At 41.6% G+C, this 12628-nt stretch overlaps 1 protein-coding gene across 1 annotated transcript in view; it reads left to right on the top strand.

Annotated features, from left to right (window-relative positions):
- Window positions 1–12628, top strand: part of LOC113264756 (uncharacterized) — a 103092-nt gene that overhangs the window by 44155 nt on the left and 46309 nt on the right. Inside the window, exons 13-15 of the mRNA XM_026511666.4 lie at window positions 5451–5563; window positions 5946–6081; window positions 6336–6539. Of these exons, the coding sequence (XP_026367451.3) occupies window positions 5451–5563; window positions 5946–6081; window positions 6336–6539 (453 nt within the window). The remainder of the gene's footprint in view (window positions 1–5450; window positions 5564–5945; window positions 6082–6335; window positions 6540–12628) is intronic.

Genomic DNA, 12628 nt, shown 5'->3' with positions numbered 1-12628 from the left:
GGACATCTGAGCTGACATTTGATGAATGAGAAGGAGTCAGCCATGCTAGAGAAGAGCTTTCCAAGACAGGAACAGAAAGTAGCACGGCGTTTGAGAAAGAAAATCCTGAGGCAACGATCCATGGTTTTCTACTTTCCCACACATTTTCCGTGGGTGTTACTTTGTGACCTCCTTACGTATTTCTGCTCTGGTCGAGGCCCTTTATACAGTATCTGAAAGCCATTCTGAATGTTGAATACCAGTTAGGGGAGAGTAGGATGAAGTTAAAGGTGACAGATGGGAGGAGTCACAGGAATGTGGGGATGAATTTTAAAGCTCTGTGACTATTTTGCAAGCATGTAGCAGTCAAGTATGAATTTTAGCATCTATACGCTGGTCAGCATTCTGATTCTGAAGTTGGCAAGGGACAGTCCATACACCATGAAAAATAACTTTCTTAAGGGCCTTCTGCATGAAGGAAAGCAAACCTCATAGGACTGCCCGTTTTGACAGCTCGAAAGAATATAGCACAACTTCAGGACAGTTTCTGATCAGTTTTCAGTGAATACTATTCACCAGTAGCCTTTCTCTAGGGAGGTGGTTTTTTTTTTTTTTTTTTTTTTTTTAGAAAATGAATGTTTTATTTCAGAGTAGTTTTAGATTTACAGAAAAGTTACAAAGATAGTACAAAGCGTTCCTGGGAATCCCCGGTCAGATTTCTCCTATTATTAACATCTTATATTACTTTGTCACACCCAAGGAACCAGCACTGGTACATTACTGATATCTAAACTAGACTATATTTAGAATTCACTGGTTTTTCCATTAATGTCTATTTTGTGCTTCAGGGTACCACGGTGTCTTTGATTGTCATGTTTCCCAGTTGCCTCAGGCCTGTGCCAGCTTCTCAGGCTTTCCTTGATGGTCTTTGGGAGTACTGGCCAGGCAACCTGTAGAACATTCCTTAACTTGAATTTGTCTGATGGTCTTCTTGTGGTTACCCTGGGGTTATAGGTTTGGAGGAAGGACACCCCAGACGTGAAGTACCCTTATCACCTCATACCTGGGCCAGACGCTATCAACATGATTTAGTACTGGGGATGTTAAGCTTGATATGTGGTTAAGTGTGTTTGTTAGGTTTTTGCACTGTAAAGTGACCATTTTTCTTCTTAAGAAGTTGTTAGAAATTAATTTTAAACTGCAGAAATAATACATAAACATCTTCTCCTTGTTAAAAATTGAAACATCACTGAAAAGTTAATGCTTTAACTTTACCTAATGGGAATTCTAATACTGGTCCCCATTCCACTTCCTCAGGGATAAACACTGTTATTGCTTCAGCCTTTTCAATACATTTACATTCAAACATATGTCCTCATTTTATATATATATATATATATATATATATATATATATATATATATATGGTATAATTTTGTGTTTTAGTTTCTATATAAATGATCTGTCATACTCTATGGATACCTTCATTAACTTGCTTTTTTCACCCAACAATATGTCTTAGAGATCTGTCTCTGTTGTTCTTTTTCATGGCAGCGTTATATTGTATTATATACTAGAGATCACACAGATACCTCCTTGTGGATACTTGTTGCCATTTTTTTACCCCATTAGAAACCATTCCTACTGAACTTTCTTGTACTGCCTCCTTGTGCACACCTGTGTTTCTTTAGATATTTAGAAGTGGATTTTCTGGGTCACTGACGTACACATTCAAAATTTTCCATAGATATGGTTAAAGGGTTTTTCCCCCAACCAGCAACTTATGAGAGAACCTGATTCTTCACATTTTAACATTGGATATGTTTGTCTGAACATTGATAATGTTTGTAATGTTTCTATCGCAGTTTGAATCGGCCATTTATTTACCATTGGCGTGTAAGGCTGGCTACTCTTTTCTTTATACACAATTCTTTTTCCAGATTCACTTAAAAATCTGGGTTTGGAGGATAAAGAAAACATATCAAATTTTCTATGGGCACCTGGGTGGCTCAATCAGTTAAGTGTCTGTCTTCAGCTCAGGTCATGATCCTAGGATCCTGGGATCAAGCCTTGCGTCAGGTTCCCTGCTCAGTGGGGAGCCTCCTTCTCACCCCCCCCCCCCCGCTCATTCTGTCTTGCTATTTCTCTCTCAAATAAATAAATAAAAGCTTTTAAAAATATTAAATTTTCTTATCATTGTTAATTGAAGATAATTTATAACTAGAAAGAGAATTCTGGTCCTAAAGGACTGCATTTTTTTTTGGATATCCTTTTGAAAAAACTTAAAAATAATTTAACTGTAGTCCTAATCAGAAGGCATAGACCAGCCAGCCCTGTGTGGATCCGCCCAAACCTCCCAAACGTGTATTATATCAAGTCACTCGTATCCAATGCCATTGCCCAAGAAAACACCTGTTTACTAAAATGGCTGTTTATGTACAGACATTAAGTACTACTATTGACCATCATATTTCTAAAGCTATGGTTTAATTTGGTCACTGTTCTTTATGGAGCGCTGCGGTGGCAGAAAACACTATATCCTTTGCCTCTTCTTTTGCTTCTTCTTACTGGCCACACGGAGGAGAAGAGAAGGGAGCAGCTGCTTTTCCCCATCAGCGTTACTGCTCCCCTCCATTTCCAGAGATAGAATGAGGACCTGGTGTGCCCTCCCAAAAGGGCTGTTGTATACACTAGTTCCAATGTGCAAGAAGTTCAGGGAAACAGAAAGCACTCCTTTCTGGTTTCCCTCATCAAATTCAATAGAACATTTAAAACACAAACATTTTCTGTTGACAATAGTGACATGTATTTATCATAGAAAATTTGGGAAATGTAGAAAAGCTCAAGGAAGAAAATAAAAACCAGCCATTATTTTACTACCCAAATATAACAATAGTATTATTAACATTTGATATCTATCCTTCTAGACTTTTTATTCTGTGGATATACACAAATACGCTGTGGGGACATTTAGGAGATGGGAGATACATCGTAGACTTATTTTCCCTCTGATTATTCCTGCACCCTCACCCCTTGCTGCACCTCCCACTCCACTGCTCCTGCCAGTTTCCCAGGAGAAAATGAGATTTGCAATCAGTGGAGATCTTGGAACTGTCAAAATACTGGCCAAGATTATGCTGGCAGAGACCCAGCCACCAAGTAGAGTAAATGTCAAAGGATTTACCTACCGAGGAAGAAGGAACAAACGCAGGTGGTGTTGACATTCCGGCTTCTGGTTGCCCCGCAGCCTACCTGCACCGTGTCCAGTCCTCTTAGGGGAACACACTCATGCACTTTGGGTGTTTCCTGAGCAGTTGACTTCTGTGGGCTGTGGCTGGTTCTCTTTTTCCGGAGGGTGCTGGACTGTCTCCCTCTACTCACCCTACCCTGTTGTGCCCTCTTCCTTTCTTCTTGGCAGCCTAGGGGTCCAGCAGTACTTCTGTGGCTTGCTCAGTCATACCTTCATAGTGTCTTTCACCGTAACCTGATGTCACTTTCTGTTCCTCCCTATGTAATTCTGGGTAATGTTAGAAGCAGCTGGAAAAGTCACGATCCCATCAGAGAAAGGCTGTGGTTCTGAGCCTGCCCTCTGGAGCCACACCAGGCAAGGCTGAACTGCAACATAAGGGCACTAGAGGCCTGGGAGGCAAAAGTCTTTGGGAGAGGCCCTCTCACCCAAAATTCTGGGCCAAATAGAAACTGCCAAGATTCAACTTTCCTCATAGAGTGTATGCTTTCCTACAGATTTTCTCAAAATAACAGAGATTCTCTTAACTTGGGCATGATGACCTTGTGTTTTGTATTAAAGAAAAGAAGTGCACCATGTCACCTCCTATGGTCTATTCTAGTCATAGGGTTGTGGGGTGTTTACACAGAAATACAGTAATGTGCACACTTACCCGGAACAGACAGGAGCTAACTCTACCCACAGGCAGAATGGGAAGCCATTTAATGATAGTCGATTAGACAACTTTCTCTCTCAGCCACTTTTCCTAATATCCCTGCCCCCAATTTTCTTCTCTACTGCCTGTCATAAAGACCAATAGCCTATCTTTAGAGTCTTGGGAACTGTATTAGTTAAAATTATATTTGGCTGTTGGTCATGATTAAACACAAAATACCAGAGGATTAAAGAAGATGGGAATTTCTTTCTCTCTCCCTCATGTTAAGACCCAGGGATAGGAAGTACAGAGCTAGTGTGATGAATCTGTTCCGTGGAGTCCTCAGGGACCCCTGCTCCTTCTATCCTGGAGTCCCAACACATGCAGCCTCCATACCTGAGATCAACCCCCGGTCGAGATGGAGCTCCAGCTGTCACATTCATGTCCTAAGCAGCAGGACGGACAATGAGGGTGAGAAGCTGCCACTTCAGGGAAATTCCCAGAAGCTGCCACATGGCATTTTCACTTTCATTCCATTGGCCAGAACTTAGTCACATAGCTACACCTAGCTGCAAAAGAGGCTTGGAAATGTCATCTCCATCTGGGTGGCCATGTGCCACGATAAATATTTAATTACTATAGGAAGAGAGGAAAATGGATCTTGGGGAACCACCAGCAGTTTTTGCCATAAGGACTTACTGGAATTCCAAGGATAAACTATTAGAATATAAGTAACCCGAAGAGTGGGGTTCCAAGCTAACTCATTGCCACTCAGTGTTTTGTGGGTATCAGCACCGCTATGAAAGAGTGCCTTATGAGAATGGGTTGTATGCCTAGGGACAAGTAGAAAGGATAGCTAAGAAAGGGGCTGCCAGAGGACCAGGGGCAGGCTCATTCATCAATATCACCTTCTTCACAGTTTTTCCTAGGACTCTGTGTGTGTGACATTTTTCCTGCTCGACATCAGGAAAAATGCCTGTGGAAATAAACATAAACCGTGACTTCTGTGATAGATCCTGCAGGGCTGACTACTGCAATCTGTGGGCAGGGGGGAACTAGCACATACTGGGCACCTATGAGATGCCAATTGCTATGTGTTAATTCTCACAGCAATGCATTTTCTATTATTATGCCACTTTACAAGTGTGAAAACAGGATCAAGACTTTAAATAATTAGACCATATAGCTAAAAAGTAGAAAGAGGCCTTTAACCCACTGATCTCTCTCAGCCTGGAACAAGGCTAGATTAGAGACGTTCAAGGTGTCAAACATCTACAAATGTGTGCATCAACTTTTCATAAGTGAATCACGTAAAAGGTGTCTGTGTGTGTGTGTGTCGGGGGGTGGCATTTAAAAGCTGTGAATAGTTTTGTAAAACGAAGACTAAATAATGATAAAAACAGTAACCTCTAATTTATTTAGAAACCCAGATTTTCATATGACCCGTTGCAGTGGATCCAGACGCTCTTCTGCTTGTTCATCTAAATATGCCTTGGATCATGGGATTTAATTTTGTGGCGACCCAACTGTGACTTTGTGAATGATATTGCAAATGTTTATGTAATTCAACTCATGCTACTTTTTTGATAGAATGAAAATATGAAAGAAGATGACCTTTCAATGGAACAAAATGAAAATGACCCAGCACAGATAAGTCACTGCCAACATGCTGATGAGCCTGTCAAGCAGAAAAAAGAGAAAGGGTAAAATTAAATCATGTTACTGGTGACTCAAGGAAATGGATTAAACACGGTGGGGAAAATTGAGTGACTGATTAATAGGCAGGTTACATGTTAACTAAAAAATATTTGAAGCTGAAATAAAAGCAAGACTGTTAAAGCAGGTCAGACAACTAAATTAATGTTTCACCCTAGGACTGGGTTTTTCGCAAGAGTGATTGCTAAGAGAAATTTCTTTTTATATTTATACATATAGAGTAATCATTTTCCTTCTAATGCCTTTTTAAAGAGTAGCTACTGTGAAACTCCCTTAAGTTAAATAAAATGACTTCAATTTGGTGTATATGAATTTTCCAAATCACTTTGAGGTGAAAAGCATTTATTCTGTTTTTCCTGCCTGCTAAAGGTACAGCTATGCAATGGCCCTACAACTGCTGGGTTTGGATGGTGGGACTGGGCCCAGTGATAGGGGTCCTGTCCTGATGAAGGGGACCTACTTGTCCTTTCTGTATCTGCGCCACTTGCGAATCAGGGAGCTGCAGGTATGTGGATGGCATGGCACGCTGGTTTCAGGTGTCTGGAATGTTTTGTTGTCTATCAAGGTGTCTTTCCTGCTATTCCAGTAGCAATGCATTTTTTTGTTCTTCTGATTTTTCCACAAAATCTGGCCTTTCTGGGGGTGGTGTGTTTCTTTTTTGGGAGTGGAGTTGACTTGCCAACTTCCAGGGCCCCATTCAGTTTTACTCTGTTGTGTGGGGCGAGCAAAGGGTCCTGACCTGATCTTTCTTTGTTTCAGCGCACCTGTCTAGGAATTCTGAACTACTTCAGATCTGTTGAGCGAACACTGACAATCAACACTTCAGGCCTTACCTTGGTTGCAGGGAGTCTGGTCCCCACCATAGAAGATAACTCCTGTGTAAATATGGCCAAAGGAGGCTTAGGCACCTTGCAAGGCCTAGGAGCTCACCACTATGTCCATGGGACAGTTGCCGAGCACAAGGTGAGCTTAAGGTTCTGCTGAGAGTATTTCCTGCCTTGGTTATCCTGTCTCCCAAGTCACCTTCTTCTTACTCCCTGGAATCTGTTAACATGATGGCGTAACAGGTAGGGTTTCTTAAGGATATGGCTCTTTAGAAAAGTTCAGTGTCCACTTGGGAGTAGGACATAGGCAGAGAAGACTCTAACAGCAGCACTGGAGGCCACAATAGGAAGGAAGGTATTTCAGCTGCTGGTTTGTTGACTTTATAGTGAACAGAACCTGAGGAGGCCTGTCTGTTATCCTAGCCTGAGAACCACATGTCTTTACAGAGAAGCTCTTATAAGACCCTCTTTGACATTACTAGAGATACCTTTCTGCCTCTTTCCTGTTTTCAAAGCCACAAGTGAAAAAACAGATTAGAAAACAAAGATAGGAGAAATTTGAAAGAGCTGAACAATAAAATGTCTTTTATCCCTCTAAAAGCCTGTTTGCCCCTTGGTGCTTTTAATAGCTCTTGAATGTATTTTTCTATAGTCCACAAAATTCATATCAAATCCCTTTCTTTGGGAGTAAAGTTGAAAATGCCTACATTTTCTTGGAATACTGTAGACACTCTCAGAATATTTTCTTCTCAATCTCTAGAAAGTTTAGTCCTGAAGGTAGAATTTAATATGACCTTTATCCTCTTAAAAGATAGTTTGACAAATGTGAAAAATAAAATCTGTTTATCTACCAAACAGGTTATGTTTTAACCTCATATGACCCCTGACTTATGTTTGTCATGTCTGTAAGGCTGTGAAATCTTATTATCAACTATGTCTAATATACAGTCTAGAGTAGCACTGTCAATAGAACTATAACACAAGCCACACATATAGTTTACAATATTCTAGTAGCCACATTTTAAAAGTATAAAGAAATATGAAATGAACTTTAATCATATACTCTGTTTAACCCAATGTATCCAAAATGTTATCATTTTAACATACCAATGTAAAGAAATAATGAATGAGATACTGTACTTTTTTTATACTAAGTCTTCAAAATTTGTTATGTACCGTATATGTACAGCACAGCTCAACACAGACAAGTCACATTTTAAGTGCTCAATAGCTACGTGTGGTTAGAGGCTACTGTATCGCACAGAACAGCTCTAGATATTGAAAAACATTTTATTTTCCCATCCAGTCACCTAGGGTCCAACCTTCACTCAGTGTACAGGAAACTTCTCTTTTTAATCTCCTTTGCCAACAAGTACCACCCCCATACCCTTACCGTACACAGTTTTACCCCTCTGCCCTCCTCACTTGATCCTAGCTCATAGTTAGTCAAGTCCAGTTAGTAGTATGCTCCTCAGTGGACCTAGAGGGGAGGGTAAGATGCTTTTGAAACAAACACACCTATAAAACAAACACATCTTTCTTTTGCTAATATTAAACCTATCTCATACTATAGTCATGCTTTGTTATTTGCTAATAGATTAAAAAGGGATCTTTCTCACAGCTCAGCTCTCTCCCATTTTGTTTGTTCTGCGATGAGGGGTGGGTGAGGGTAGCCATGAAGGAAGGGAGGGGAAACAAATCCTGTCCTGCCCCACTGATGGTAGGAGGAGCTTTTCAAGGGTATGCAATATTGCTTCCCTATGCTCTCATAAGTGATTAGAATAACAGCTCCCTTAGAAACTGGCAGCAGCTGCTACTAGAGTGTGAGAAACTCAAGGAAGTGGCCTTCCTTCAGGGTCTTTCATAGGACATGTGGTTTAGCTGTACTCCATGCATGTGGCCTTGTCAGCATTTCAACTAGAATGTTGAGGCCTAACTATGTGATTCTTTCCCATAGGGGGTGAGAGATACAGATGCTAGTTTGTTAGGGTGATCTCACAATGTCCAGGGCCAAGATCACTGGGCTTACCAGCCTGGGGTTACATTAGAGAAGACCCTAAGATGGAGACTTTTCCCTGGACCTGTGTGTTTGATTCCATGATGAAAGTCTTAGTAGAAGTATTCACCCTATGACAAGACCAGAAAAGGAAAACACCTACCACCCATCATGGATTCTTTATGAGTTTACTTTAGGCATGTGTCAGAATAGAAGGAGCCCCCAAATGAGAGGCAGCAGGCTTTTCCTGCTGTTTGACCTTGAATAAGTCTCTTTCAGCATGGGGATCTGACACCCATGGCGTGTTCAGGATCTGCCTGGATTTAGCATGCTAATAGCAGAGGTTATTATGAGCAAGTGGTGGGAGATGAGGCTGTAGAAAAAAATCAGGCCAGACCATGAAGGGCTATGCTCTCCTTAGGATAGAGACTAATTCCAAGGTTGGTGGGGAGCAGAGAATTTTAAATAAGAGAATGGTCCTCCTTGTTGCTTTGTAAGTTTTTTAAGATCTTTGCATGAATGTAATCATGCTTATTCCCTTCCCTGAAGTCCTTCACGGGTATCCGTTTCTCACAAGATGAAGTTCAGGCTCCTAGGGGTAGTTTTCAAGGCTGGACACAATCTGACCGCTGCCACCCTCTTGGACCTCATTTCCTTACGCTGTCTCTATACTTCCATCCTGATGGACCTGCGCCTGGGCCTCTTCTGAATGGGCAGAGCTCTTCATGCCCCTGGGCCTCATACATACTGGCCCTTCCATCCCTCACCTCCTCTTTCCTTGGTAAGTACATACCCTATCCAAGAGTCCATTCAAATAACACCTCTCTGAAGCCTTCCTTACATCTCCAGGCAGACCTGAGAGCTTCTCCCCACGACTTGTCTAACTCTATTATAGCACTCAGCTCATGGCCATGCTAGACTGTTGGCTTATTTACTCCCACAGGCTGTGAGACTGTCATTCATTCATCCCTTCATTCACTCATTCATTCCACAAATGTTCTGATCAGTACATTTACTAGGTACTGTTCTAGGCACTAAGAATACAGCAGTAAACAAAACGGCACAAATCTCTGCCATCATGGAACTCTTCAGTGGAAACAGACAGACATTAAATATGTCAGATGGTTTGGCACCAAAGCTTCCCCAGACTTCCTAGTGCCTTGCAGTTGGCTGGAGCCCAGTGATGAGCTTTGGCCAGTGGGTTGTGAGCAGAAATGACATGTGTCACTTCCAGTACAAAGCATTTAAGAGCTGGTCTTTGACTCTCTAGCTCTCTTCCCTTGCTGCAGCCAGTGGAAGGCACATGTTGAGCCACAAAATAGGAACATCCTAGATCACTGGATCACTGCTGGAAGATAGCTGTCTAGGAAGCAACAAGTCCTGCAGAGGGCTCCGCATGAGTGAAAGATTCATCTTAACTGTAGACCGCTACACTTTGGGGTTATCACAGAACTACCTAGGCTTTGGAGACTAGTAAAGATGGTGATAGGTGCAATGAGGAAAAATTAAGAAGGAAAGGTGATACAGAGAGGTGAAGGTTGGTGCTGGGATGTTGCCATTGTAAGTAGGATGGCCAGGGAAGGGAATCAGGAAGCAAACCACATGGCTTACTGGGAGCAGAGTGATAGACAGAAGAGCCAATGCAAAGGCCCTGAGGCAGAACTGTGTATAGCATTGTTGCAGGAACAGCAAGGAGTTCAGCGCAGCTAGAGTGATTGAGGGGTAAATGGACAGAAATTACAGTAGAGAGATTGGAGGGGTGGGGAGCACGTTGTGTAGGGCCTTGTGGACCATTGTAAGGACTCTGACTTTGAGTGAGAAGGAGAGCTATTGGAGAGTTTTGAGCAGAAGAGTGAAGTTATTTGATTTACATTTGAATATCTATGCTGCTGTATGGGAGTAGACTGAAGATACACTAGGGCTGAAGTAGTGATCAGTTAGGAAGTTATTATATTCATCAAAGAGACGATGTGTCTGAGAAGACAGCATGATGAGAAATGGTCAGATTCTGGACATATTTTAAAGGTACAGCCAGTATGATTTCCATGCAGATAGGATGTAGAATGTGGAAAAGAGAGAAATCAAGGTTGATTCCAAAGTTTGGGCCTCAGCATCTGGAAGTTTGGAGTTGCTATCATCTGAGATGTGATTGGAATAGGTTTGTTGGGAAGATCAGGATCTCAGTTTAGGACATGGAAACTTTGATATTCTTATTAGATATTCAAATGGCAAAAGGAAATAGAGAGTTGCGTATATATCTTTCATATAGTAGGTATTTAATAAATATTTGTTGGGCAAAAGAAAGGCTCTGTTCATAACACAATGGCTGTGAGATCACAAAAAATTTGCTTTTCAAAGTATATATATATCATGCTGTTCAAATGAAGAACAATTTGCTACAATAATAACACTCAGGAGGTGAGGCAGAGAATAAATTTTTAAATTTTCTTTTAAAAATATTCTAAAGATTGTAGCCAATGGACTGAATCATTCACCTGAGAGTTTTTGATGAAATTATTATCCTGGGCTTTTATGATCTACAATTAATGTAAGGATTATCTAGTAAAAGGTAAGCTGGTCAGAGAAATATTATCTAATTGCGAAAAGGCCTAGAATTCGTATTAACGACTAATGGCAGAAGCCAGTGGAAAGAAGAGAATGAATTATGGGCCACCAATTCTCCTGTATTTACTATATTCAAATAGTTATCTTGGCATCAGTTAATTTGCAGTCTTGAAAACATATGAATCTTTCCAAAGATCAGATTATTTCTTACCCAGACAGATAATTATTGCCTTCCCCTTCCTGCCACTCCTCCAAGCATAATATTGAAGGATCAACTCTCTAGACCACAGAAACTTTAGAAGGGGGAGTCTTCCACATAGTTGTGGAACAAATTAAAAAGAAAATAATATAATGACTGTGACAAAACCCTGCATGAAGTTATTTGTCCATCTGGTCTTCAAAATGCATCTCCTATGGGCATAAGCATACATTTCAGAGACAGGAACTGAGGGAAGAAAAGAGAAGAAATATGTATGTGTATGTTAAATACTTTGTACTGGAAGTGACACATGTCATTTCTGCTCACAACCCACTGGCCAAAGCTCATCACTGGGCTCCAGCCAACTGCAAGGCACTAGGAAGTCTGGGGAAGCTTTGGTGCCAAACCATCTGATATATTTAATGTCTGTCTGTTTCCACTGAAGAGTTCCATGATGGCAGAGATTTGTGCCAGTTTTGTTTACTGCTGTATTCTTAGTGCCTAGAACAGTGCCTAGTAAATGTACTGATCAGAACATTTGTGGAATGAATGAGTGAATGAAGGGATGAATGAATGACAGTCTCACAGCCTGTGGGAGTAAATAAGCCAACAGTCTAGCATGGCCATGAGCTGAGTGCTATAATAGAGTTAGACAAGTCGTGGGGAGAAGCTCTCAGGTCTGCCTGGAGATGTAAGGAAGGCTTCAGAGAGGTGTTATTTGAATGGACTCTTGGATAGGGCATGTACTTACCAAGGAAAGAGGAGGTGAGGGATGGAAGGGCCAGTATGTATGAGGCCCAGGGGCATGAAGAGCTCTGCCCATTCAGAAGAAGCCCAGGCGCAGGTCCATCAGGATGGAAGTATAGACAGCAGAAGGAAATGAAGTCCAAGAAGGTGGCAAGGGCCAGATTGTAGCCTTGAAAACTACACCTAGAAACTCATAGACTAGTCCTCGTGAAGCTAATAACAGTTTGGGCTAGGTTGGTGGGTGGTGGAGATGCAGAGAAGTGATGGATTTGAGTGATAGGAAGTCAAATCAACAGGAGTTAGTGGTAGACTGGACACACAGGGTGAGGCAGTAGATATCAGGTATGATTCATGCAAGAGGAAGTGGCTTGGTGGTGGTGCTACTTACTAAAATGGGGAAGTTGGAGATGGCCTAGGTTTGTGGAAGAAGACCACACGGTTTGATCATGTTAAATTTGAGGGGCCTGTGAGGTGCCCAGGAACAGACGCCAAATAGGTCCTTGGATATGTGGGTCTGGAGCTCTAGGAGGTCTGGATTACAGATATCATTTAGGGAGCGAATGGTCCCTAATCTCAGCTGTGAAAGTGTACCACCTCCTAAGGAAGGAGTACAGGAGAAAGATGAGGTCCTAAGACTGGAACTTAAGTGTGGCTACAATTTAATGACCTCACAGAGAAAAATACACCTCAGGGATGGCTGGAAAGCTGGTGACAGCAAGGA

The sequence above is a fragment of the Ursus arctos genome, unplaced genomic scaffold (genome assembly GCF_023065955.2).
Source record: "Ursus arctos isolate Adak ecotype North America unplaced genomic scaffold, UrsArc2.0 scaffold_13, whole genome shotgun sequence".
Lineage (NCBI taxonomy): Eukaryota > Metazoa > Chordata > Mammalia > Carnivora > Ursidae > Ursus > Ursus arctos.
Note: the sequence above shows the minus strand (reverse complement) of the source record. Positions and strands in the feature narration are given on the sequence as shown.